Here is a 25,725-nt window from a genome sequence, read left to right on the forward strand (position 1 = left end):
TGCAGTTTCCCACACGCTGCACAATTTTGTGTTTTCATCACATCACTGCATTTTTCTCAGGAGAAAGCTGGCGTCTTGAGCGTTTGACTGGGGAGAAGTGGGGCTCCCAAGCAATGTCGGAAGCGTAGAGGACAGGCTGTTAGCTGAGGAGAAGGGCAGGAGCTGCACATTTCTTTTGAAGTGATCAGCCCTGACATCATGACTACGAATCAATAAAATCAACACGAATAAAAGCCGGAGTCGGTATTACTTCCTGACAGAGCTCCTTTACAGCTGTTGTTTCAGGCAGTCTTCAGTCTCAGAGCAGTATCTTTTTAGCACAGTACATTGAGTTCAGAGATGCAGGAGTTTCTTTGGGAGCATAAAGATTAGAAACCACTTTCCAGAGTGTCCCTAGACTGGCCTAATAATGAATCTTGTGGAGAGACCCCGCAGTCAGGGAATCACAAGCTACACAGGGCCTTTGCATATACATTTAGCCAACTGCATCCAAATACATTTCCCCTAAAACGCCTTTCTATCTCTTTTGTTGGGCGAGTTGGTTTGAAGGGGAAATCAATAAGAAAGAAAATATCTGCCTCCCTAAAAGCACATGTGCTTCTTGAGTGGCTCCCAAGAACTTACCAGCCTGGTTTCCTTTGATGCAACATTGTTTGAAATGCAAGAACTGCTTGGACAGATGAGTAGTGGGTTTGCAAACCCTGGTGGGGCTGGCAAGATCTGCTCTGATTTCCTTGGGTGAAGTAACTCTATATTTGTTCAAACTCTCTGGATACCAGTTAATGTTCTCTGCTTGGTATTTATTATTATTTCACCTGCAAATTCTTTGCTAAGCAAAGAAAACAGAGGTTGAGTTTCATGGCTGGACTGCTGGGGATGGTTTTCATCTCTGTAGTGAGTGTAAATCAGGATTTATACCAGTATAAAACTGCTGTGATGTTGGCAGGGGTGGGTAGAACTGACCAAGAATTTTCTTATGTTTCCCAAATTTCTCTCCAAGAGCACTTGAGCAATGGATATGACCGGGGCTTACTTTTTACCTGGTCTGGTAGATGCATCCAAGCAGCATCACCCAGAGCTGTGCTCCTTCTGAGCTGACCGAGCTCTGATTTAAGTCACAGTCCCATAAGTTACGTGCGAGTAAAACTGAGCACACAGGGGGACTCACGTTAGCATTTGTGCTTTCATGGACTTTTCAGTGTCAGTTAAGGCTGTCTGGTCTTCTCCCAGTACTTCGGTGACTACACAGTGAAAATATTGTGAGATGACCAGGTCGTGTGTTATTTTGGTCTTCAATGCAGTTTCCTGATTTACTAGAAAAGCAAGAGAAAAATACAGAAATTCAGAGGTATTCAGTGTTCCTGTGTATGCAGTTTAGAGGGGTTTTTGGTTTCCTATACGAGAGCTAAATGGAAAGTTTCCAACAGAAGGAAATTCCAACTAAGGATGGGGAGGAGAGCATGGGGTTTTGATTTTATGACTGTGTTTGTGACAGATTTTATGACAAAGTTTTTCTGCACCATAAAAATCATTTTGTAAAGCCTGGATTAGCACATAAATGGTACAGACTCGCACTGAAACGCTGGCTGTAGGTGAGCCCAAGAAAGAACTAGGGAGAAGTGGGGCAGGTTGGGGGATGGGAAGCTCGTGGCTCTGCTCTTTCTGTGGTGTTCTGGAGAAAAGCTCCAAAAGAAAAATGATTAAACACTAACTTTTCTTTCTTCCCAACAACAAATCTCTTTCTGAAATGCAACTGCAATCTGTCTGGATGGCTTTTGTCATAGGTTCAAGTTCCCTGACCTCTGGGCGAGATCTCTTGAAGTGATGGATAGCTGTGTTTTTAACATGGAGCAGCAATGTAGAAACAGACGTTGGGTTTCAAGCTAATGAGGACAATAAATCCTGCAGCCAAAAAAATAAAAAAGCAAAAGATCTTTCAAACAATGCAGAACTGCAGCAGAGCAGCACCACAAAGGGGCTGGGGAGGAGGGATTGCCTTTAGACTCAGCCAGGGGACCAGGCGCCTTCAGGAAGAGAGTGTTTCCTGCCTGATACATGAGCTCAGGGACTGTCAAAGCACTTGAAGTGGTCTCCATACTGCTGATCGGACCATGTTCAGCCAAGGTCTGCCTCGTGGACAGACGGTGGTGGTAGTGTTTGGGCTGTAGTGAATGGGAAGACTGCCCTGCGCATGCCAGTGGTGTCTCTTCCCGGAGAATTCGGTGGCAGGGTGCCCGCTGGCTGTACGAGGCTGTAGGCTGGACCTGTAAGTCGAGCTCTGGAGGTTCTGAGGGAGCTGAGCAGTGCAGCTCTTGCCTCCCTGTGGCAGAGCAGCGTAAGGCTGCAAGCCCGTCCCTGGCAGCACTGCAAAGACAACCCAGGCATCCTGACTCAGAGGATCCAGCACAGCCACCAGACTTCCCCAAGCCATGTTCTCCAAACAGGCAACATCCTTTTACAAATGCACCCAAAGTAATGCTACCAGGAAAGCAGCAATGGCAGGGTTTCAAATGCAACCCCACCTCCTGCCCTTCATTTGCTGCCATGTGGTCCTGGTGGCCACCATGAGTGTCGCAGCAGCTGCGAGAGAAGAGTCCTGTTACCTGAAACAGAAAATAGAGGCTATGAGCATAAAGTTTGTAACAGGCGATATCCCGGAGCGGGTAGAGCCACATGCAATGCTGTGGAATTGCAGAGGAGACTTCATCTGTAACCTCCTTGCCATCCTGATGAGATATGGCCTAGTATTAAAAGCAGGAGACAGGACAAGGGATGCCTGGTTTTTAATCCTGGCACTGCCCGAGGTTTATGCTGAGGCTTGGGATTTCAGCCAGACTAGATAGGCTTTTCCTTTCCCCTCCTGCATTTGGAGGAGTCTGTGGGCACCGGTTCTGCCTCAAACCTTCACAGCCCCGACGCCAGCGGTGGTAGTGACTGCTCTCTGTTTCCTAGGGTCCATCACCTCCATCCGCTCCCAGCCCGTGGGAACATGTTCCTCTCTGAGAGTCCCAGCGGAGTCCCTCCAGCTGGCAGTCCATTCTCCCAACCACGAAGGCCGCCATCGCTGGAAGATCCTTCCTCCCCACGTCACACCGCGATCTCCTACTCTCAACAAGCTGCTCTGCAGACAGGTGAGAGGCCAAGAGCCTGCAGGGGTAAACTCCTTTGTAGTCACCTGCATCCTTCCCTTCTTTTCCAATCCCCTCTTGGGTTTCATTTCTTGGAGCTGAGAGTAGAATTCCCCTTTTTAGAATAAAACGTTTCTGGTGCCATAAATTTTAATATACTCCAGTCTCAGCAAGTGACACTCAGCGGAAGGCCCTTTTTACCTACTTTTATCTTTGTGGATGTATGTTCTATGAAAGAATAGAGAGAAGATGCCCAATTCAGTTTTCCCAGTGCTGTGAGAAGCCTGCAGTCAGCCCTACACTGTGTCACTTTAGACAGGTTGCACTGACTCAGGATTTGGTGCTAGAGCAAGACCAAGACCGTGCAGAAAGATCCAGCAGCTACAAGCCCTGGACACGTAGGCTCTGGGTCTGCTTGTACAGTGAGGGTCTGATGGGGGCTGGCGCAACAGGGCAGGGATGGGGTGGTGCGGGGTGCGTTAGACCCACCAACCGTTCTGCCATGTGCCATGTTTCATCACTGGAAGTGCCGCCGGCCCGGCAGGTCCCCAGGCTCCCATCTCTCTCTCGTCACCTTCCAGGAGGCCATTCGAACGGAGTCCGTGGACGGGCAGACTCGGGACCGCAAGGACAGCCTGCAAGCAGAGCCTGGAGAGACGCTACCGTCAACAAAGCAGCCCCAGAGCACCTTCAGCCCCAGCCCGCTCCATCCCACGGCTGCCTCCCTCCCGGGCACCCCCCCGTGCTCCCCCCCGTCCTCCCCGCATCGGCACCCCAGCACACTCACACGGAAGCACACCTGCGGCCAGCACGGTGTCCCCAGCCGGCCGCCCAGCCCCAGCGGCAGCCCTCCCCGCCCCGAGGGCCGCCTCTTCGAGTCCTCCGACCTGGCTGACGAGGAGGTTCGCCACATCAACAGCTCGGCCAAAGACTGGGGAGGGGAGCACTCGGACGCTGGGAGCCGCTCAACTTCGCCGTTCATCTCCCCGGCCCCATCTCCAGTGCCCCTCAAGAACTGCAGCACAACCAGCCTCTCCGGGGGCAGCAGCAAGGAGAAGGACTTGAAGAAGTTTTACAGCATCGATACGAAGGGCTTCCTCAACAAGCCCAGCTGGGCAGATGACCAAAGGCGGCACTCCATCGAGATCTGCCCCTCCATCAGCGATGGGAACTGTAGCTTTGAGGACCCTGCCGAGGAAAAGCAGCGGACCCCTGCCCACATCCAGACGGAGTCTGAGTACATCCACGGAGCCCGGAGGAAGAAGAAGATGAGCCCGCCCTGCATTTCTATAGATCCTCCCATGGAGGACGACAGCGGGGCGGCCTCGCGCACCAAACCCTCTGAGAACAGCATGCTGCGGCGAAGGACCCCATCCTGCGAGTTCCCGGCTTACAGAGAGTCCCTGGAGCTCGCGGAGAGCCAGCCCGGGGAGCCGGCCCCCAAAGCGGAGCGCCGGGGCCAGCCCCCATGCCGCGGAGAGCACCTGACCATCCCCAACTTCTCCTTCGAGCAGTCGGACGGCAGCTCCTTGAGCAGCCTCTCAGATCTCCTCCTGGACAGTGGTCAGTCCACGCCGGCCTCCATGGACTCCCGGCCGGACCCCGCCGCCTCCGAACTGAAAAAGCCGGATCACTTAAAAACTCAGTGGAGCAACACCGAGAAAAGCAAAGAGCTCCTGGGCATTGCTAAGAGCCCCCTCCGGAAGCAGGACTTGGTCCCGGTGACTGTTGCAACAGAAGAAGACGTAGATGACCCAGTATAGCTTTCTGGGAGGGGGGAGCGGGGGGGTCTCAAGGGCTTGACACCAATGTGGGTTTCCAAACCGAAGGGACTGAGCGGCCACAGGTACGTGAGTGGCTGCTCTTGTTTTTTTCCTTTCTCGCAGTCACTTGTTCTTAAGCGCTGTGGAGGTTTGCAAAAAAAAACCACAAAAAAAAAAAAAAAAAGAAAAAAATTAAAAAGAAAAAGAAACCAAACAAACGGCTGGACGACACGGTGACGGGTTTCGGGGTGGGGGGAGAGGATTTGCAAAGCGGTTTGGGGGTTTCTTTTCTACAGGGAAGGTGGAGTCGATGCAGGGGGTTGCTTCGTTCCTCCCACCCCCCTCCGTGGCCTCAATCACATTGATTCGGGTTCGAGGTGGTGGCGGTTGGGATTTGGGGGATTCTCTTTGGGTTTTGTTGTTTTGTTGGTTTTGTTTTTTTAAAGATGCTCAACTTTTAACAAGGCACCTTTTAGAGATGTCACGTTACGCGGGAGTGCCCAGGAGATGGGAGCTGTACATTGTCTGTATATCAGCAGTTATATAAATAGAAATAATGTATTTGTGAGATACAAAACAAGGAAAAAAGACAAAAAAAAATACCCACAAAAACTCTCTCTTCATAATGCACATATTTTTATAGAGAAACAATACTGTTTTTTGCATTACATGTGACTCCGCAACTGGGTGGTGTTTCCTTGGGTTTTATGTGGAACTAATTATTACGACCGTTCGTTTTCCAAATGTTTCTCTTCTTTCTTCGCTTTCCTTTTTTTTTTCCTCTCCTTCCCTCCACCATCATCCCACCAGCTTCTTTTCACAGCTGATGCTTTAGACGTCTCTCTCATTTTTCTTTTGTACTTTAGAGGTTGTCCTAACAACAGAAAAAAAACCAAATCACTACTGAATTGTAGCCAGTGCAATAATAAGTTATTCATTCTTCTTGTCTGTACAACTGTCCTGTTGCTTTTTTTTTTTCCTTTTTTTAACTGAAATTCAGGTTAAATGTTGCAATAATCTGAACTAACATGCACAAACACGGTTTCTTGTGTTACAAAGAAAAAAAAAGATGAAAAAAAGGAAAAAGTTAAATTTACAGAGAGATTAAAAAAAACAAAACAAATAAATAGTAAATTATTTAAGAAATGTATTTTGTTTACTGCAGTTCAAAGTAAATTATTGATACAGTATGTAAAGGTATAAAGAGCTGTCTTAGGTGATGTTCTTTGTGAGCATTTAAGCTAATGATTTGTCCTCCTCATAGCAGAATGCCTTCGAAACCTCGGTGGTAGCCGTAACCGTCCCATTTGCACTCTTTCTGTCGGGCTTCCCTCCGCACCCCCTGCACCCACACGTGGACGCGTTCGCCTCCCAAGGCCCTTCCATCGCCGGCTCCGACTGCGAAGCCTCTAGAGGAATTCAGGTCACCCGTTAACACCACTTTTTTTCTTTTTTTTTTTTTTTTTTTCAGTTTTGGGGTTGATTTTTCTTTTTTAGCCTCTGGTCCCTGTCCCCTCCCCACCCCTCATCCAGGCCCTCTCACCGTGGGACAGCTTCACCATGGAAAGCTGATGCTAAATAAGAGCAGCAACGAGTCCGTCGTGAGGACGCGCCATCAGCCCGAGCGCCGGGCAGCGGCAGCGAAAAGACATACAGGGGAAAAAAAAAAATTAAAACAAGCGTTTTTGTTTGGTTCGTTCCATGCCGCCTCATATTTATGCATTCACATATATCTTCTGTTATTTATGCATTCATTACTCAAAAGGAAATGTATCTTGTTTCACATGTATTAAACTGTATAAACTGGAAGCGTGGCCTGACTTTGTGCCGCAGGGCCGGGCGTAGCCGGGATGCCGAGCCCCGCTCCAGCGCATCGTGTCCAGCCGGCGGGTCCCGCTGCCCGCAGCCCGGCCCGAAGGTCTCCATCCCACTCCTGGAGCTCGGCGTCCCCTAAAACCTTTCCTAAATGTGGCCAGACCGTCCCCTTCCCCGCTGGCATTTGGAGCTTGTCCCACCTCCCACTCGGCTCCAACAGTGCTGCTCGGCGAATCCCTCACTTCGCACAGGAGCCTCCATATGTCGAGCGGCTTCGTGCCGGCTGCCTCCGAGCACCTGCGCCGCTGTAATTAAGAGTCATTTAGGATTATTGTAAATAATTATTCCGTCTCGGTGGGATAGCAAGGAATTCCAGAAAAGCGCCATAAAAGTAATTATTAATAGCGCTTTGGGGACGATGGCAAACTCCTTTCGTTGCAGTTTAAGCAGCAGACTGGAAAGGAGGGGAGGTGAATTCCCCTGCGCTGGGCTGAATCCTGCCTGGAGGCGCGTGGGACGCCCCGGTGTGTCCCTCGGCGGAGGGGGAGGCTGCACCGCACAGCTGCTCGTGGTGTTACTTACCGCTGTAATTACTGAGCTTTGCTGGGAAAGGCGGCATCCCCTGCACCCAGATCCCCTTCTCGGTGCCCCAGAGCTGGAGGAAAAGCCTCTCGCCGTGGGGTGGCGCGGCTGGTGGCTGCTGCTGCTAACTCCCTGCATGGTGACAGAGCGGTGGCTTGCGGAACAAGTTGGAAGGGCTTGAGGCCATGGCAGCGTGTCGGGAACGAGTTCAGAGATTTGCTCCTGTGGCCCCTGGTCCTGGCTCTGCTCGGGCGTCCACCCGGGCCCCAAGCCGTGGGCCAGCACCACGTCTGTGTGAGATGGCTGAATATTGGGTACATCGAGATCCAGGTACCAAAAGCCTTGATTTTGTAGCAGCAACCGCAGCCTGGAGTGCATTAAATGAGGCTAAAAAGCAGCCAAGGGGCTATTTTATGCTGGCAGAAATGTAAAGGGAGGAAAAGAAGAGGTGCTCCCTCTGCCTGTCACCCAGCCAGGATGAGGATCAGGATGGGACGGGACAGGACAGGCGTCTCTTGCTCCGCTGCGGCGGGAGCGCAGGGCGGCTGCAGCTGGAGGTGCGGGAGAAACCAGTGGAGAACACCCAAAATACACAGCAAGTGCTGGGGGTGGGGTTTATGTTATGAACCATCTCCTTTGTAAAGAGGTAATTTGTTAAAACCAACACGTTTCGTGGCGTAGGAGCTTTGAGCAAACTGCCACTGGAGAAGGGGTTTATTACAACGGTGGGAATAAAGCCCGGTGAAGCGCTGGCAAGAGGAGCCCTGGCCCGGCACAGCCCCGGGATGCCGCAGGCAATCATAGGAAAGTCAGGCAGCTCTTCCAGGGGAGCTGCCCTGCTGCCAGGGGGGAGCAGAGGAGGGAAAGTCTCCCTTTTTTTTTAAATTTCAATTATAATTTTTTTTTTTAAAAAGGAACAAATTTAGAAGGTATTTGTTCCTGCTGCTCTGGAGTGGGGACAAAGGGAAAGAGCCTTTTCCCATCGCCTTTCCAAAGCGTCTTTCCAAATCCACGGGGGTCTGAGGCACTGCAGAGGGGTGCGAGCTGCATCCACGCTCCATCTGCAGCAGATGGATGAGCCGTGGGAATGACAGTGCTGCCCCACATTGCCGGAGCAGAGGTGTCTCTCCAAATCCCATCTCTCTCTGCCACATGTCGCCTTCCCAACCAGGGGTTTCCAGCCAAGGAAACAAAAAGCCAATTTGAGGCAGGAACCTCTGCTGTTAGAAGCTTCTTTTTTTTTTTTCAAACTTGTGCTTTATCAGGCTAAAAATAAGCCTAAATCAGCCCATTTAATTCCAAGCAGGAGTGTGAAGCACAAAGGTTACAAAAAGGCTTTCCCTGCCCATGGTCACAGCTTGCGGTGGCTTCAGGAGCGCTGGGGTTGGGCTGCTCCCTTCCCAGGGCTCTTTCCTGGGGAATCGGCCCTTTCCCAGGACTCTTTCCCCCTGCCTCAGCCAAGCACAGGGGATCCCACAGGCAAAAACCCAGGAATGAAACGTCAGACCCATGAAGAGGTCGGCCCAGGCTGGCAGTTTGTTGGCGGCATGGCGAGGACACACCATGGGTCTCCACTCTCCCGATCCATACCACGACGACAGCTCTGCTCTCAGGTACGAAACGCCTCGGCTCAGGGGCATCAGCAGAGCAAAATAACCTTTTCTTTCTTATTTCTGAGCTCAGTCAAAGTAGAGGCAGCTTGCCAAGACTGGGATACGGTCTCCATCCCACGACGTCCCTCCTGCAAGGTGTGGGGCACCAAGACATCACCCTTACTCCAGGCACGAGCTTCTGCTGGGACCCGCAGGTTCAGAGCTGCTCCAGCCAAAAGGAGAAGGGATTTAATGGGCTTTTGCTGCCTTTGGACAGCTGGCGAGGCTCATCCCCTCCCAGAGACCCGACCTCCCCGGCACAGCCTTCCTGCGGCGGCAGCCTCCCACCGCAGCTGCCCGTGGGATGCAGCCGTCCCCCCAGGATGGCCCCACAGCCATGACGTCTGCCCCGGGCACCCGCTGAGACCATCCCTGGGGTCTGGGGACACGGATCAGGCTCTCGCAAAAGCGGGAAGGAAGGACAAGGCAAGACCCCGGTACTGAGAGCAATTAGTGAAGATAAGGTGTCTTTTCTAGTTTGCTGGATGCAAAACCCTACTCTGTAGAGTAAAGAAGATGGTGGGGACGCTGATGGGGATGTCACTGTCGCTCTGAAGCCAGGGTGCAAGTCTTTACTGTGCGTCAGACCACAGGGAACTCGCTCACCTGCAGCAGACCAGAAGTTCCCAGCCAAGAGCGTCTGAACGTGCCGTGTGGCTTCGGGACCCTCCTCTCCTTCCTGCAGGTACCAGTCCCAAGGCCGAGGCGTTCATCACGGCCCAGTGACGCCTCCCGGTACGTGTGGACGCCCCCCCCCCGGCCCAGCCAGGCCCCCGCTCCCTCCTTCCCCACAGGTCTCCATCCCCACGGCGCAGGGAAGCCCACGTCACCTCGGGGACTGCTACGAGACTTTGCACTGTGGCTGCAGGGGGCAGGGGGGCCTTGCCTGTCCCCTCTGACAAAGCCACACGTTCCCAAACGTGTGGCAGCTCAGCAGGACCCATAACGACTCCTTCCGCGAGCCTGCAGGAACATCCTGGCAGTGCGGGGAGAGTCAAGCTCCGACTGAATTTTCTAAGACCAGATAGTGACCGTGAATTGTTCCCCGATGCCTCTTTCGGGGACGGTCACCTGGACGTACAGGTACAAAACCCCCGAGCTCCCAGAGCTGGGTCCTCGGCCCAAACCTGGCCATGACCAACTGCACAGAGAAAAGGCTTAACATCGCCCGGCGTCAATGTTCCTGCTGATTGAATCTCTGCAGTGTTAAGCAATTTCCACCAGGCTGTCTGCGAGGGTTGCGTTGTTTAAGATCGGAAGTGAAAAGCACCGGGTAAATGCAAGTCATTATTATTTAATTGGATCGATTTCTAGTTTGCATTTTTAATGACAATTCAGTCGCGTCCATTTGTCAGCCAGACTCTGCCCCACCGCTCTCCGTTTCAGCAAAACCACAGCCCGCAGAGACGGCAGCGCTGCGTCGGTCTGGGCTTGCCCGGAGCCGCTTCGGCAGCCTTTGAGGAGCGGGGATCAAACGAGGGTTACAAACCACCGTGCTGAGGAAGGGGCAGAGGAAACCATCACAAAGTGACTTGAAGAGCCTTCAGATGGTCTCAGCTTCAAGGTTAAATCTCAGATGGCGTCGATCTGAAATTCTCTTTGTCAGGCTGGGGAGAAAAAAAAAGCATTAAAAAACCCCAACCCCAACGAAATCTGAATCCATCCCCAGTGCAATTAGATAAAACCTTTAATCTGTCGGTGTTGCGAGATCATACAGGTTGCGTGAATACTAATAAGCATTTGATATTTGTACAAGCTTTCTTAGGATGAATAATTAAATTGACTTTATCCATTAAACCTTCCCTATTAAGCTTTAAATACGTGGCTGTGTTTTAATGGCTGGGGCCATCTCATCTTCCCTACAAGGGGGATAATGAGACGTTTTAGTGCAGCCTGCCGGAGCCTGAGCGCCAGCAGCACAGTCTGAGGGGCTGAACTCTCCGTGTCTTTTTATTTTTAAGCAACTCAGCACGTCTATCAGCTGCAGTCCTGTTGGGGCCCTGGAATAACTCAAGCTCACGCCAGGTGGGTGCTCGATTGTCTTCCAGCAAAACGGTGTTAACATAGGCAGCCCCGTGTTGCCCACGACGGGTTTTAGCCCTTTCAGCGGGGCCATCCCCGGTGCGAGCTCTCTGCAGAGGCTGGGAGGGTGCAGAGGGGTTGCTCCGGGCTGACGGACGTGCAGCGGCCCAGACGTACTCCCTGGTTCGACACTGATGCGTGCGGCAATGTCCCCAGGAGGGTTTCATACCCAGGCTCGGGCTGTGACCAGGCTGGGCTGCTCCTCGTGCCAGGACCCTTTGCTTGTGTTCGCTCACGGTCAAGGTTGGGGTTTTTTTCCAGCTGTGGCCATTGGACTATTCAGTGGGAAAAAAAAAAAAAAGATCTCTTCATGGGGAAAGAGAAAATACCAGCAACCCTCATTATGTCACACCACGGGAAAGAAACCAGATTAATTATTTGAATATTTGATTGAAATCCCCTGGAACAGCTTATTTTTAATTCTGCTTTGCCCCACTCAGAGGCACAAGCTGCCGAAGGCCCGTGGCAACGTCTCCAGGGTTTGCCGCTGATGCACAAGCAGAGAGCAGCTCTCCCACCCGAGTCATGCCCCGAAAACGCAGCCACTGCCGGGGCAGGTAGCTGACGAGCAGGAGGGCTCGTGTCCGGCAAAGGAAGGAGCTCACTTCCCCCCGCCTTCCTCTCCCCAGGGCCTGATTATTGCTCTTATTCCTTACGCCCTGATTGAATCCGATGGCCCCGCTGGGAACCAGCTTCTCCGGTCCTCCTCGCCCTCTCCCCCTTCCTGCCTGCATATTAATTTATTCTGACTGGCTCAGACTGAGGTACTAATTAATTCTCCTCATTAAAAAAAAAAATAAAAAAATCTCACAAATGGTAACAAGTTCCAATACAAATTAATTCTTCATAGAAGACCGGCCGTTTCGCAGCTCCTTGGCAGCCACACCTCCCGTACCCAGCGGTGCCCTGCCCGGCGCAGGGCTGGCGGCCACACGGGCAGGGGCCTGTCAGAGCCGGACCCCAACCTGCTAAATTACCCAGCGTAGCGAGGGGAGCAGAATACTGAATATTGCGACGTCTGCTTTGGCTTTTTGCCCTGCTTTTCTGCTCGGGGGGGATATTGGTAAAACATGCGTGGGCTGAGGATGGAGCGAGTCTCCTCAGGTTCACACCTGGCCTGGGTTACAAAGCGCAGTGTGTGTCCCCGTCACGGCAAAGCTCCCTCCTCGCTGTGCCCAGGGTGACAGGGACCCTCCTGGTGCAGCCACAACCCCTTGGGTCTCATTTCCCGGCCGGCTCGCAGCGTTCAGACACGTAACGCAAAAGTTCGCCCCGCCTATCTTCGCCCAATTACCTTCCCACCAAAATAAATCTCTGGGTAAATATATTCAGCAAGAATTACAGCAAGAATACCCTCCTCTGATATGTCGTTTGGTGTTATGAGAACACCCTCCTTCCATGCCGTTTGCTTTGAGCAGCAGGTGGGAAGAGCGCTGAGCACAGAAGCAAAAGGCTGTTAAGACAAAGGGCAGGGAAGCTCTCTGCAGCCTCCTCGCAGAGATAAAACGCAGGCAGGGCTGAGTCAGGCTGGCAATGTTGTGCAAACAGTCTAAAAATAAAACTGGTTTATTGCAGATTAATGACACCATAAAATGTATTTCGCTGGCCATTTAGCAGGTGTTGATCGTAAATACTTGGGATTAAAAATAAACTTTTCTGCTGTGCCACTGTATTGTCATTTCTGTCTCACCCACCTTCCCCAAGCGCCTGTTGGAAGCAATGAATCAGCCCCGGGGCTGGTTTAATCATACTCGAAAATGTAATGGTGACAAAGTACCTGCTTTCTGGGTAGCTCCCTGCAGCACAGGACTTTTAAGCGCTCGCTCTCCCAGGCAGCAGCAAGCAGCAGCGCCCGGATCTGCCACTCACATCAAGGCCTCTCCTACTGCTATTGCCATTACGCCGAAGGAGCCCAGAGATGGGGTGATGGGCAACAGGCATGGTACGAGGTACACACCACCGGCTGTATCGCCCTACGTCATGGGGCCAGTGCCGGACAGCTTCTCCCAGGAAAAGGAGAGCCTTCACCCGCTCCCCCACTCCCGAGGGTTAGCTCAGCCCTCACCCACGCAACGTGCGGAGTCAATCCCTGTGGAAACAGACGGCGACGGCACACAAACCCCTCCGAGAGCACCCCGGCCTCCCCAGGAGCCCATCGCCCCGGGAGCGAGGCAGCTTCTTCGGCTCTGGGAGTCAGGTCAAGGTACGTCAGCTTGATTCAGGAACTCTTAGTGACAGAGCTCCAAGCAATTTGGATTTTTCCAGCCCCTGGCTCTTTCTGGGAATGAAGAAAACATAATTCCCTTAGCTGTTTAACATGCCTTGCGCTCGGAGGTCAGTGCTAAGGGGACACCGGTGCGCTCACTAGACCAGGAGTCGTTCTTCTGGAGCCAGGACCCGACGTGGGCACAGCATCTGCAAGGGATGGCAAGTCAGCAAGCAGCAGGCGAGTGCCCTTCCTCCCCGCAAGAACGGCTGTGGCCCCAAATGCCCCAGGGAGGCTTCCCGTTAGTCCCTTCACATATCACAGGGTCAGGGCAAGTCCGAGAGAAGAGGTGAATGTTTTACCTGGCCAAGAGAAATAGCAACATCATTAAATAACACCCATGGAGTCCCCGCGATCCATAAGTTTTCATTATGCTTGGAAATCAAACTCTCTGATGGATCATTAAGTTTTCCAGCAGGGTAAAAACGCTTCCTTGCTTGGGATTTCATTCTACTCACAAAGATTAAAAATGCAGCTAATTAGAACAAGACTGGCATGCAAGGGAGGAAAGAAAAAAAGGTCTCGTTATGACTGGGAGGGGACAGAGTCCTTCCACAAGCAAGTACAGATGACTCATAGCTGCTGAATAACCCTGCTGCCTTCCCTCTGTCATGGGGAAGGTCTCCCAGTGCTGATATTAACTCCTCCAGCAGCTGTATATTACTTGCCAGGCAGGAAAAAAAAAAAAAAAAAATCCTTAAATTGGCTCTGAGCTAGCTCTGAGGTAGCTGGTAGCCAAATAAAGTGTTAATTAAACAGCCTTGCTAGCTGCATCAGACAGCTGGTCGAGAATGGTTTTATTTCCCCTCGATAATTTTCAGTTCAAATGAATTATTTTCTCTGAAGCATTTCTGAGGGGCAGGGGAGAAAGGATAAAATTTCAGCCGTTGCCTCCCATCCCTCCTGCTTTTCTCCCATTCTTCTCTTGGCCAGATTTGTTTGCTGAATGTTAAAAAAAAAAACAAACCAAAACAACCTCAAATAAAACCTGGAAAACCGAGTTGAAATAGGTATTGACAGAGAATACATCAGTTGGAACATGGAAGGTATTTTTCAGCACGGAGTGTAATGGTGGTTTACTTACTTACACACCACCCCTTTCAACAGAAGAGGGGGTATCTTGGGGTGTCCCTTTGCCTTAAGGAAAGACACCTGCAATGAATAGTCCACTGTGTGGCACTGTAGAGAGCCAAAGCAGCAAAGCCATCTCCACCAGCTCTGCCAGAAGGGAGATAAAATGGAGCTAGCGGATGAGGACAAGGACTGAGGCGTTGTCCCAGCCGTGCTAGTGTGCACCTCTGCTCAGCCCATGTGTGAAAGGTCTCTGACTCACCCACAGCACGGGAAACCCAAACAGAGGCCGAGCCGGGGCTTCCCTCATTCCTCCCATCCTTCCCCAGAGGGTCTGGCAGCAATCAAATGCCCCCCGGATCGCTCTCAAGGAGGGGAGCATTGTCCAGGATGCAGAAAGGAGGCGAAGGGATGAACCGCAGCAGATGGTGGCCGAGCCGCCGAGCCTCTGCGGCGCTGACATGTGCGTGGGCAGTGAAGCTTCCTGGCGTGAGTGGCGGCACGACCGCGGCCCAGCCGGGCCAGCACCGTCACGTCGTGGCCTCTGTGGGGAAACAGCAAGACCTGGTCAGCAGATTTCAGCAGTTTCAGCTCTGCAGAGCCTCAGCGCGTTCATCTGCCTTGTTTACACACAAAATTCACCCCCTCCTTTTAATTAGAGCAGGCTAATTAAACCAGCACAATCCCATTTCCTCCCCTTCCCACAGCATGTGCAGCCACATCCCGACAACGGCGTTATCGAGGCATGGCTTGCTGCCGTAAGGCCGGGGGAATCATCACCTCGCTGCGGGACGCTAAGGACCCGGCCGGCCTCGCCCTCTCCTCACACCAGCGTGGCTTGCGAGGGCAACCCTCCGGAGACCACAAAACGCACCATTTCCCACCGGTCCCAAACGCTTTTCCTCCCTGGAGAACACCTCGTGGCTCTGGCCCTCGCCCGCGAGCGGACGGAGCTGCTTCGGCCCAGCCGGCAGCAACATCTAGTGGCCATGTCCTCGGCGCCTGCTACCGGGACGAGGCCCCCGTCCCCTGGCTGCTCTTTAAAAAGAGCTTACTGGGGTTGATAGAGGCTAATATTAAAAAAAAAAAAAAATCTAGAAAGTTCAAAATATCAGGTGGTATGAAGAATAAACAGGGAGAGCGGCCGGCGGGCCTCAGCCCCAGCCCCTCAGGCCTGGTGGGGCGGCCATGGGGGTGAGGGGAGCAGCGCTGCCGGCGGCACGGCCCGCACCGGGGAGGGGGGGTACGGCTGGGCCCCGGGGGAGGCTGCCCGCGTTTTGGGGCGATCCGCCCGCGTTCGGGAGGCGGGGAGCCCCCTCAGAGCGGGAGCTCCGCGAAGCGCCGTCCGCCCAGGAAGTCTGTCCCCGCCGCCGCGCCGTCCGTATCCATGGCAACGGCCGGAGCGCGGCCCCTAGCAACGGGGCAGGCCGCGCCCGGCGCCATGGCGGCCGCCGGCAGCCCCAGCGTCTTCCTGCTGGCGGTCAACGGGCAGATCGAGAGCGGGCAGGTGAGCGCGCCGCGACGGGCCCTGGGGGGGCCCCGCCGGCCCCCAGCGGGGCGGGGAGCCCGGTCCCCCGCGACACAGCCCGGCCTGGGCCGCAGCAGCGCGGCCCCAGTAACGCGGCCTTGCTTCGGTCCTCGGTCCCGTAACGCAGCCCTGTCTCCGCCCGGGTGCCAGTAGGGCGGGCTGGGCCTCGGCCCCGACCCAAGTAACGCGGGCTGGCTCTTAGTCATGGTGCTGCAGGCTGCCCTCGGCCCAGTGACTCGGGCTGGCCCCCAGTCCCAGTAATTCCCCACCAAGACGGCCTCTCTCTCACACAGTTCCCCGGATTTGACGACCTCTACTGCAAGTTCTGCTTCGTCTACGGCCAAGATTGGGTTCCCACAGCGGTAAGGCCCCACTGTGCACCCCTGAAACCCAGCCTGCCCGCCAGGCCCCCCGGCAGCATGTCTGTAATGGGCTTAGTGCAGGCCCCTGGCTCACGCCACATTCTCCCCACAGGGCCTGGAGGAGGGCATCTCCCAGATCACCTCCAAGAGCGACGTCGCGCCCACCACTCTCGTCTGGAACTTCCCCATCGACATTACCTTCAAGAGCACCAACCCGTCTGGCTGTGAGTGCTGGGGGTGGTGGGATCCAGCTCGCAGACCAGGCACCCCTCTCACACCCGCTTCCTTTGCAGGGCCGCAGATTGTAGTGAGCGTCTACGGACCTGACTTTTTTGGAAACGATGTGGTCAGAGGTTATGGAGCTGTTCATGTTCCCTTCACACCCGGAAGGTGAGGTGACAACCTGTCTTTCAGGACTGAAATGGAGATTTTTTTTCCAGTTACTATGTTGTTTCAGAAACAAAAATATTCCCATATCTCCTTACCGTGTCTTGTCCGTTTGGTACAAAGAGCATGGATTTTCTAGCAGCAGCCCCTGGTTATCAAATAATTTTTGATAATCCTGTAGACAACTGCAAAGTCAAAACTGGCACGTAGAAAGCCCAAGCATGAAGCGCAGTACGTTACCTCTGCCCCGTCACTCTCAGCACAGGCTAAGCTTTCATTCCCACCACTGGAAATGGAGGAAGATACGCTCTTCCTATGCAAACAAACCCTTTCTTTGTGGGAGGGAAAGTATTACACTTTGAGATGTTCAGTGGTCTGATGTGTCTGAAATTCTGGTACCTTTATAAACATAAGAAGCCTTGCCAGTGCTGTTTGGTTCATTTCATAAGTTCTGTGCGTCTCATGTTTGTTTTAGGCATACAAGAACCATCGCTATGTTTGTTCCAGAGTCCACATCTAGGCTGCAGAAGTTTACAAGGTAATAATTAAAGACTTTTTTTTAAAGTCCTTCTTGCTCTTAGTCACAAAGGTATACCCAGCTGCTCACTGGTGCGTACGTGTGAATGCTTTGTATCATAACCAGATAGTTTTGAGTTCTGTAGGTAAAATCACATTTTTAGGTGTCTAGGCCTTTTGAAGAGCTTTCTTAAAACATGTGAACTACCTGCTTGCAGTAATGCTAGCTCGTCTTTTTTTCATCCTCATATTTGAACACTGTTGGTTTGAAAAAGAACTCATTTCAGCAGAGCAGGCTGGTACGTGAGTTCTTGCACCGAGTGGCAGCTCAGCGTTCCACAGGTCGATTCACGTCAGTGATGTGACTTGCAGAGGCGCTACTTAGACTAATTTTACTGAGCATTTTAGTCATCGCTGGACTCTAAGGAGGTGTGCTGCAGTCCATCCCTAAGTCTTACTGTAGCTAGGGACTTTTCGTGAAGGATAGCCACATTAAGAGCGACCTGGAAAGCAAAGGCAGAACATGGAAAAACAATTCCCAGTTCTACCTTTTTTTTCCATCTGCAATGCATTTGCTGTAACCTTTGTCATGTTTACACACACATCCCTTCCAAAGCAGCAGTCTATACACAGCGACCGAGGGTATTAAGGTTTTTTCCTTCCACTGTGTTGTTTAAGTAGAGTCTGAATGATCTGTGAGCCGATTGTTTGGTTGTGGATTGCCTGTACCAACAGAGCCTACCCTTGCGCAGAGCCAGCCCTGCGGTACTCGAGCGCTTTGGGTCAGAGTCAGCTTGGGAATCTCTGTGCCCAACAGCCAGGATTCAACTGATTTACTTTTCTTCTCTTCATGATACCCTTTTTGTAGAATCTACACTCTAATTTGTATACTTTTGTATTATGTGCACCTCTGATGTATTCAAAGTATCCAGGCTTCTCTGGTATTAATCCAAGCCTGGATTACTCTCTGGGAAATCAAGAGTAATCAGTTTCAAAAGCATCTTTGTCATAGAAAGATTCTGTCTAGCCCAGAAATAACTTGGATTTAACATAACGTGTTATGTTATGTTTAACATAACATAACATAGAACATAAAAAACCTGGTTTCAGGTTTTTTTGCTAGAGGGACAAAACTTATCTTTGATCAAAGCAGATCAGCAATAAAGTAAATCAGTCTTCAAAACTCTGTGCTGCAAACAAAAGCTGGGAGTTTCATTAACCCCCCCTTTGTTTTTTTTAACGTGTGTATAATGAACTGTATCAAATCTAAACACTGAATGTGAATGTATCCAATTAATTATTTTCTATTTTCTTCTCCAAGTTGGTTCACAGGGAGACGTCCAGAATTTACTGACCCCAAAGTGGTAGCGCAGGGAGAAGGAAGAGAAGGTAAGTCCCTGGGAGCTCCTGACCACAGCCCTTGCATGACAGCAGGCCGCAGCTTGGCCATCCATCTTCCGTGGATAAAAAAGACTAGTTGTTCCTGCTGAGAACAGTCCTACCCGGATATGTGAGGAGTTCAACAACTATGCAAAAACCTCTCTTCACCAGTTTTATTCACGTCTTCTTTCTTCTAGTAACGAGGGTGCGATCTCAAGGCTTTGTGACCATTTCCTTCAACGTAGTGACCAAAGATATGAAGAAGTTGGGCTACGACGTGAGCCCGAGCGACATGCAGAACCCTTCTCTGGTGCCTGTTGCAGAAGGGATTCATAGGTATTGAACTCGGGCGCGAGATGTTCAAAGGCTCACAGGGAAGTTAAGCGCTTTGGGGCTTTTTGTGGCAAAGGGAAATGAGTATCTGACTAAACTGAGAAAATTTCACTGGAGACTGTTATTCCAAAAGAAACGCAAGCCCATGAGGCTTTGGAATAATTACCTAAGTATGGTCCTTTCAGTAAGCATACAGGTTGAAGTATTATGTAATGTCATCAGATAATATTTAGCATTTTTATGAGTAATATCAGACTAGCTCAAAATAAGACCTGTAACAACATATTTTTTATAAGAGCCTTTTGTACACTCTTTATATACTTAAAGAATAGGAAGGTTTATAGTTGTAGCAGTTTTCCTGTGTTTAAAACATCATTGCAAACCCAGTTTTTTTTACTAACATTTTTTGTGGTAGAAATGGGAAATTGAAATTATTGCACCTTCCAAAAAGGAGGGAATATGGAAACGTTCCAGTGAAATGCACACGCACTTCTCTGTGCCACGTGCTTCCCTCTGCAAAAGCAACAGCAATTTTCTTTATAATCCCACATGGTCTTTTAGAGTCTGTGCAACTAATTAAAATAGCTCATGCACTGTAGAAACAAACCTTTCCACATTTTTCAGTGAAGCAACCCGGGCTTTTGCAGGGCTTTTTTTTTTTGAGGCATTTAGAACAAGCTGATGACTCTTCCATTGCTAGATTTTTATTTCTACATCAAGCTTCAGGAAGTAGAAAAAAAAAAAAAAAAAGGACAGCAGTTTATTTTAGAGGAGTTAGAGAGACCATGGTGTTAAACATATCCTTGCTCCATGGTTTTGACTTCTGGTAGAACAAATTGCATTTCAAGTGCAGATACTGACTAAAAAATAAGCTTTAAAGAAAGCTCTGCAAAGAGAGTTGAGTCTCAGTAAGCCAGCTATGTGGGCAGTCATAAGCAGTATTTAGCTCCAAATCAGGTATTGGAGGCACTGTGCTGCACAGGAGAGTGGGGAGTAGCAGGAAGGACCTTCGCCTCCCTTCAGTAGGTTCCTCCAGCCTGTACGTTACACAGATGGCTTTCCTTAGCTGGTTTTCCAATCAAAAGAAAGGCAGTGAGAAAGCAACAGTGTGATGTTCAAGTCTGCTATACTCAGGTTTTCTTTCCCATTGCGTAACCTCGGAGAAGGGCCAAAACGATGTTGGTTGTTACTAGTGTGCGACAGGAGCCCCAGCGCTGATGTGCTGCTCTCGGATGTCTGCAGCGTGAGGGCAGAGTGGGCCTTGGCCTGAGGAGCTTCTCCTCTGATGTCTTACCCTGGCCTTTCACTGAATCCCCCTCTAAGCTCATGTTAGTGCTCTTCTTTTAGGCTGAATAAACCCAGTTGTCTAAATATATTTGTTTGTCTTTCTACTGCTAGAGTTTTCATTTGTTTGCGCCAGAATGGGTGTTCCTCAGTCCTAAAGCATCCAAGATCTGCTATTCTTACAGGTACAAAAGAGAAAGAAGCATATGCTACAAGGAAATTACTAATTGCTTAGTCATTTTTGTATTTAAATTTGGGCATGTAATCTCTTGTGTTTGACTGCAAATACCAAGAAGTGACTGTGAGAATGACTTAACACGTTACCACCCTGTAAGTGAACTACCAAGACCTTGAAACTGTAGAAATATAAGTAATAATACACAGCACTGAACGGCAGAGCCTCCAGGACATGTATCAAATAAAACATCCAGTTAGAGAGAGTTATTATTTCATGCTGAGCAGCGTGACTGAATAAATACAATTTCTGAAAAGATAATGTGATCACTGTAATTTTGCTGTGAGCATTAGCATCTTTTCTACTATTTATAAATACTTTTCCAAACATGGTTACAGATGATTTTTCATCTCTTACTTTTTTCCTATCTTGTTTTTGTTGATTTTACACTTCCAGAAAGCTCTTCCACCAGTTGTTTTGGCAACTGTTGTAATCTCTGAACTGAGTCATGTTGGAATCCAAATTAATAAGTATTTCCTGTTGGCTCAGAGGAGGTGCAAGGAATTTTGTTTCTTTTTCAAAAGTATTTGGGAAGCAGTTAGCTACAGTAGCAGGATAAATATCTGTGTTTGAAATACTTGAAAGGCAAACATTAAACCTACTACCGCTTAAATACCTTTTTTCCCTTGAGCACAGTTACCTGCCCCCATTCCAATTAGAGCAAAACTCTACAAGAGTTTCTAGTCATGAGAAACCTGTTAAACCCAGGTAAAGCCCAAACTTCGTGCCCACAGGGGCGCAGTGAGTTTAGTCACACGCAGCTTTGCAGGGTGGTACTACGACCCATCTCCTGAATTGCTCCTGTTTCAAACGAGTAGTTGGATGCTTACCACACTGAGACCGATCAAAACCAACACGTGCGTTTGCACAGCTTCACTGCTCACGGCCAAGCTGCGGGGACCCTCAGAGGAAAGATTAAAAGAAAACAGTGAAAAGCAAGGGTTTAAAAAAAAACAAACCCCCAAACTCCATAAAAGAGCATTTAAGATACATGACTCTATAAGCAGATCCCACACTGCTACCTGCATTATTAGGGCTTTTTGCCTATTGTCTCTGAGTTTGGTTGGTTTTTGGGGGGTTTTTTTGACTCCTCAGTGTCTCGAGCATGTTTGTTAGGAACCTCACATACCTTCTTCAAGGCCTTAACGTTTAGCTTGTGAGCACTTCACTGCGGGAGCTTTTCGGTCCGACACAGTTTGCTCCTTACACAAGGGCATGTGTGGGGGTGATGTTTTCAGTAAGTTTCCCAAGTTCAATGCCGTTCCTTTGTTCCGAGAGGCAACTGTTGATCTCTCTCATAAACATGCTCTTCTCCCAGAGACAGGCTTGCTGCTGCTGCCTTTATAATTTTCTGGAAAACTGTCTCTGGTTTAAGTCTTTGGTGCTCAGGCGTGGCAGAGCATTTGCAGCTGTTTCACCCTGGAGAGAATCTCTGCTCTTGTGACAGAGGAGTAAAGATAGACACGACACTGTGGTGCCGAGAGCGGGTGACATTAATAAGGAAGGGATTTATGACCCGTAAGTGTTCGTTGCAGTTAGTGTTAAAGGTTACAATGAACCCATGCTTTAAGAACAGCCAAAACCCAGAAAAACCCAGCCTTGCTGTAGTGGAGGCTCAAAGTAATTTCCTTTTGCCCCCTCTCCGGGCAGCTGTAACCACCCTGCTCATTTACTAGTTAATCATTCTCCCTTTTATTCAAAACTGAAGTTCCCAACCCCTTGTAGCACAGATGGCAGTGCGAGGCTGTCAGCTGGCACTGCAGCTCCTGTTTTGTTACGCTTAAGTCTCTCCCAGACAGTGAAATTGGCCATTAACCTCCTAATTCAAGATGGGCAGGAAAAAATTCTTTATTCAGAATGTGTCCTGACACAGGATGAGGCTTCAAGGCCATCGAAATGGAGTGAGACTGTTACAGGCAAATGAAGCCTGTGAGATGGTTGGGGACTTTGCGGAAGCCCTCCTCTGCTCGCGTGGTCTGGAGGAGCTTTGGAGAGAGCTGCCCAGCAGGACCCTGCTCACTTCACAGGAGAGTTTTCCTGCCCTCGGCATGGAAGCCACCCTGGGAGGGAGACAGCGAAGGACACAGACTGAGCAGCAGCCTGGGAATCAAACCCTCTGGAAAAAGAAAAACCATTTGGATAGCCTTTAGGAACTTATATTTGCAGACCTTTCTACCAAAACTAGAAACAGCAGCATCAGCTCCTGCCCTCTCGTGGCAGTTTTCAATCTTTAGAAGATGTTGGATGTTGCTAATAACAATTAGCTAAGAAGATTGCATGAAGGACACCCAAGTTTTTCCTGTTCCTACATGGAAAATTGCTCAATGCAACGGTGCCGGCTGCCCTGCCACTGCCCCTTGCCCTGAGAGCATGGGGCAAACACCTCCCAGCACCACGAGCCACCCGAGCTGCCTCTCAGGGAGCAGGACTGAGCCAGAAAGCTGTGCACCAGCGAGCGCTTGAGAAAATGTCTTTGTCCTGAGGCTAGCAAGGCTATTTTACAACAGCGGTATTGCAGCAGCTAGAAGTTATCTCCATCTGAAACTGAGAGTCTCGCAGACGGATTAAAGCTGACAGCAACTGCTCCCCAGCAGCGGTGTCAGTTTAGGAGCAGGAGCCTCCTGTGAAATACTCCAAATGAGGCGGAAAAAAAAAAAGCAAAATAAAATACAGAACCATAGAAGCACAGAAGAGCCCAATTTGAAGAAAATTGGAGCTTCAGCTCTGACTGTACCTGGGCTCGTCACCGGCAGTGTTTCAGCCCATCGCAAACCAGCCCCAGGATGACTGGCTTGTGCCAAGGTCACTGGAGCATCACGCCAGGACCCGCTGCCTGGGGAGACGGGGGGCCGAACACCCTGTATCCGCAGTCCCGTGGGTCCGTGGGGTGACAGGAGGACAGGACAGCTGGGGTGGGAGATGGGGGTTACACAGAATGAACAGCATCTGCGGTGACAGAGCCGGGCTTGCACCCGCAGCTGCAGTGTGGAGCCTGTGTCTGCAACTGGCCAGGCACTGCCAGCGTCCAAGAGCACCAGCAAGAACCACCTTCCTCTGGGCCTTTTCCCTTTAGTCTGGCAGTGCCAATGGACGGCACCGAGCAGCAGCTGGACGAGCGGGTGGCTGCGGCAGAGCCCGCACAGGACATCTCCAGGGCGCCCCTCGAACACGCTCAAGGAACCGAGCCCCCCATGAGAGCACCGTGAACCCCCCCTCCTGCACCCACCACTCAGCCCAGCTGGAGATCCAAGGTCCAGGCACACAAACCTGTGCCAGCAGCATGTCTGGAGCAACCACCAACAGCAATTTTGAACGTCTTCCAGGCCATGCAAACCCCAAGCAGGAACATGGCAAAGAGCTGAGCAAAGGCTGCCCAGCCCACACCAAGGGATGCTCAGCACTTGTTCCCTTTCCTCCTCTCACCGTTCATCCACAGGGTGCACTCTCCAGCAGAGATCCCCAAGGCTTTTCACAGAATCGCAGAATTGTGTAGGTTGGAAAAGACCTTTAAGATCATCGAGTCCAACCGTAAACCTAACACTTCCAAGACCACCACTACACCATGGCCCTAAGCACCTCATCCAAACGGCTTTTAAATCCCTCCAGGGATGGCGACTCCACCACTGCCCTGGGCAGCCTGGTCCAGTGCTTGAGAACCCTTCCAGTGAAGTAAAATTTCCCAATATCCAGTCTAAACCTCCCCCGGCACAACTGGAGGCCATTTCCTCTCCTCCTATCGCTTGTTACCTGGGAGAAGAGACCAACCCCACCTCTCCACACCCTCCTGTCAGGTCGTTGTAGAGAGCGAGGAGGTCTCCCCTCAGCCTCCTTCTCTCCAGGCTGAACAACCCCATTTCCCCAGCCGCTCCCCATCAGCCTTGTGCTCCAGACCCTTCCCCAGCTGCGCTGCCCTTCTCTGGACACGCTCCAGCCCCTCCATGTCTCTCTTGTGGGGAGGGGCCCAACACTGAACACAGCATTCGAGGTGCGGCCTCACCAGTGCCCAGTACAGGGGCACGATCGCTGCCCCGGTCCTGCTGGCCACACTGTTCCTGATACAAGCCAGGATGCCATTGGCTTTCTTGGCCACCTGGGCACACTGCTGGCTCGTATTCAGCCGGCTGTCAACCAACACGCCCAGGTCCTTTTCCGCCAGGCACCTTTCCAGCCACTCCTCCCCAAGCCTGTAGCGTTGCATGGGGTTGTTGTGACCCAAGGGCAGGACCCGGCACTGAGCCTTGTTGAACCTCACACAATTGGCCCCGGCCCATGGATCCAGCCTGTCCAGGTCCCTCTGCAGAGCCTTCCTGCCCTCAGCAGATCAACACTCCCGCACAACTTGGTGTCATCTGCAAACAACCAGCTTTTCCCCACACGCTGGGGAGTCCCCTGGGAAGCAAACATGGGTGAGCTCAAACCCCAAGAGCTGAGGCACTCAGGGGTGTTTGCAAACCCAGGAAACAACCTCCACATTTGGAGCACAGGGGAAAAAAAAAAACAAACCCACAAAAAACCACAAAACCACAGCTCCTGCCAGCCTGCAGAGAGCACTCAGTACCCCCACTGCAGCGTAACAGAGGCTGCGGAGCACAAGGACAACGGGTTACGAGGGCTAGGCTTGAGACAACAGATTTCCAGTGCCTGGCCATCTTCAGGGCACAAATCCTGTTAGAAACCATCCTTTGGCCACCGAAACCAGGCCTGAGCCCCCCAGGAAGGAAGCTGCAGAGAAGCAAGGTGCAACACAACCCACTTTCATGGCAGGGTGCAAGCGATTCAGTCTCTAGTCCTTCAGAGGGAAGATCAGCAGAAGCATCTAACTGCTGTAGGCTTCTATTTTTATACCTCTATTCAGGCCAAGATATTTAAGTACCCAAATTCACCTCGGAGAATCTCACTACATTTAGTGCCAGACTTGCTAATGAAGACACTACTAAAAAAGCAAAAACACCCCCCCACCACCATCACCCAACACAACCCCGGCCAGCCCACGGTCTCCTAGGCCATATGTGCTGCTACACCAAGGCAGAACTGGCTCCCTTCAGCTTGGTTAAACGACTGAATTTCATTCCCCGGCCAAAAAGCCCTTCAAGAAGAACATGGAACCTGTGAAAATCAGGCAATGGGGTCCATGTTCCCACCACGGTGGGGCACAAGGAAGGTGTCTAATGATTTTCCATCTTAGAAATCACTAGAGGTGGTTCAGCCACAGCGCTATGGGGAATCCCACGTGGGTTAGTGACAGCATAGCTGGTGGGACAAGTCCACGCTGAGGCAGCATCCTGCAGAGGCCGTTCAGCCCTCGCCTCCATCCGCTCCAGCAGCCGGGCACAAAGTTCTC

The 25,725-nt window shown here is 51.1% G+C and overlaps 2 protein-coding genes and 1 long non-coding RNA gene across 8 annotated transcripts in view; 2 read left to right on the forward strand and 1 right to left on the reverse strand.

The window, feature by feature from the left end:
* CACNA1H (calcium voltage-gated channel subunit alpha1 H) overlaps nt 1-6,704 on the forward strand; it is a 260,228-nt gene extending 253,524 nt beyond the window's left edge. For 5 of the 6 annotated variants that reach the window (XM_072877585.1, XM_072877586.1, XM_072877587.1 and 2 more), the window contains 2 exons: nt 2,953-3,131; nt 3,710-6,704. In XM_072877585.1, the coding sequence (XP_072733686.1) occupies nt 2,953-3,131; nt 3,710-4,891 (1,361 nt within the window). In that variant the 3' untranslated portion in view covers nt 4,892-6,704. The remainder of the gene's footprint in view (nt 1-2,952; nt 3,132-3,709) is intronic. The other variant, XR_012044869.1, reaches the window with a different exon arrangement.
* A 3,525-nt stretch (nt 6,705-10,229) lies between these two features.
* LOC140659066 (uncharacterized) lies at nt 10,230-15,692 on the reverse strand. Its single transcript, XR_012044989.1, has 5 exons — nt 15,234-15,692; nt 14,622-14,903; nt 13,344-13,590; nt 11,192-11,297; nt 10,230-10,547 (listed from the first exon to the last, which is right to left on the reverse strand). It is a non-coding gene; the product is annotated as an uncharacterized lncRNA (long non-coding RNA).
* Nucleotides 15,693-15,753: 61 nt separating this feature from the next.
* On the forward strand, nt 15,754-20,608 carry B9D1 (B9 domain containing 1). The gene is made up of 7 exons (XM_072878275.1): nt 15,754-15,866; nt 16,181-16,249; nt 16,362-16,473; nt 16,543-16,639; nt 17,112-17,174; nt 18,474-18,541; nt 18,730-20,608. The coding sequence occupies exons 1-7, from the start codon at nt 15,801-15,803 to the stop codon at nt 18,873-18,875; spliced, it is 621 nt and encodes a 206-aa protein (XP_072734376.1). The 5' UTR covers nt 15,754-15,800; the 3' UTR covers nt 18,876-20,608.
* The last annotated feature ends 5,117 nt before the right edge of the window (nt 20,609-25,725 follow it).

Source organism: Ciconia boyciana, chromosome 13 (genome assembly GCF_034638445.1).
Source record: "Ciconia boyciana chromosome 13, ASM3463844v1, whole genome shotgun sequence".
NCBI classification, from domain to species: Eukaryota; Metazoa; Chordata; class Aves; order Ciconiiformes; family Ciconiidae; genus Ciconia; species Ciconia boyciana.

What these genes read in the sequence shown, in the direction of transcription:
- B9D1 (XM_072878275.1), top strand. Translation starts at nt 15,801, where the DNA reads ATGGCGGCCGCCGGCAGCCCCAGCGTCTTCCTGCTGGCGGTCAACGGG. An exon ending in AAGATTGGGTTCCCACAGCG is followed by an intron (nt 16,250 to 16,361) that starts GTAAGGCCCCAC and finishes TTCTCCCCACAG; the next exon opens with GGCCTGGAGGAGGGCATCTC. An exon ending in AGGCTGCAGAAGTTTACAAG is followed by an intron (nt 17,175 to 18,473) that starts GTAATAATTAAA and finishes TTCTTCTCCAAG; the next exon opens with TTGGTTCACAGGGAGACGTC.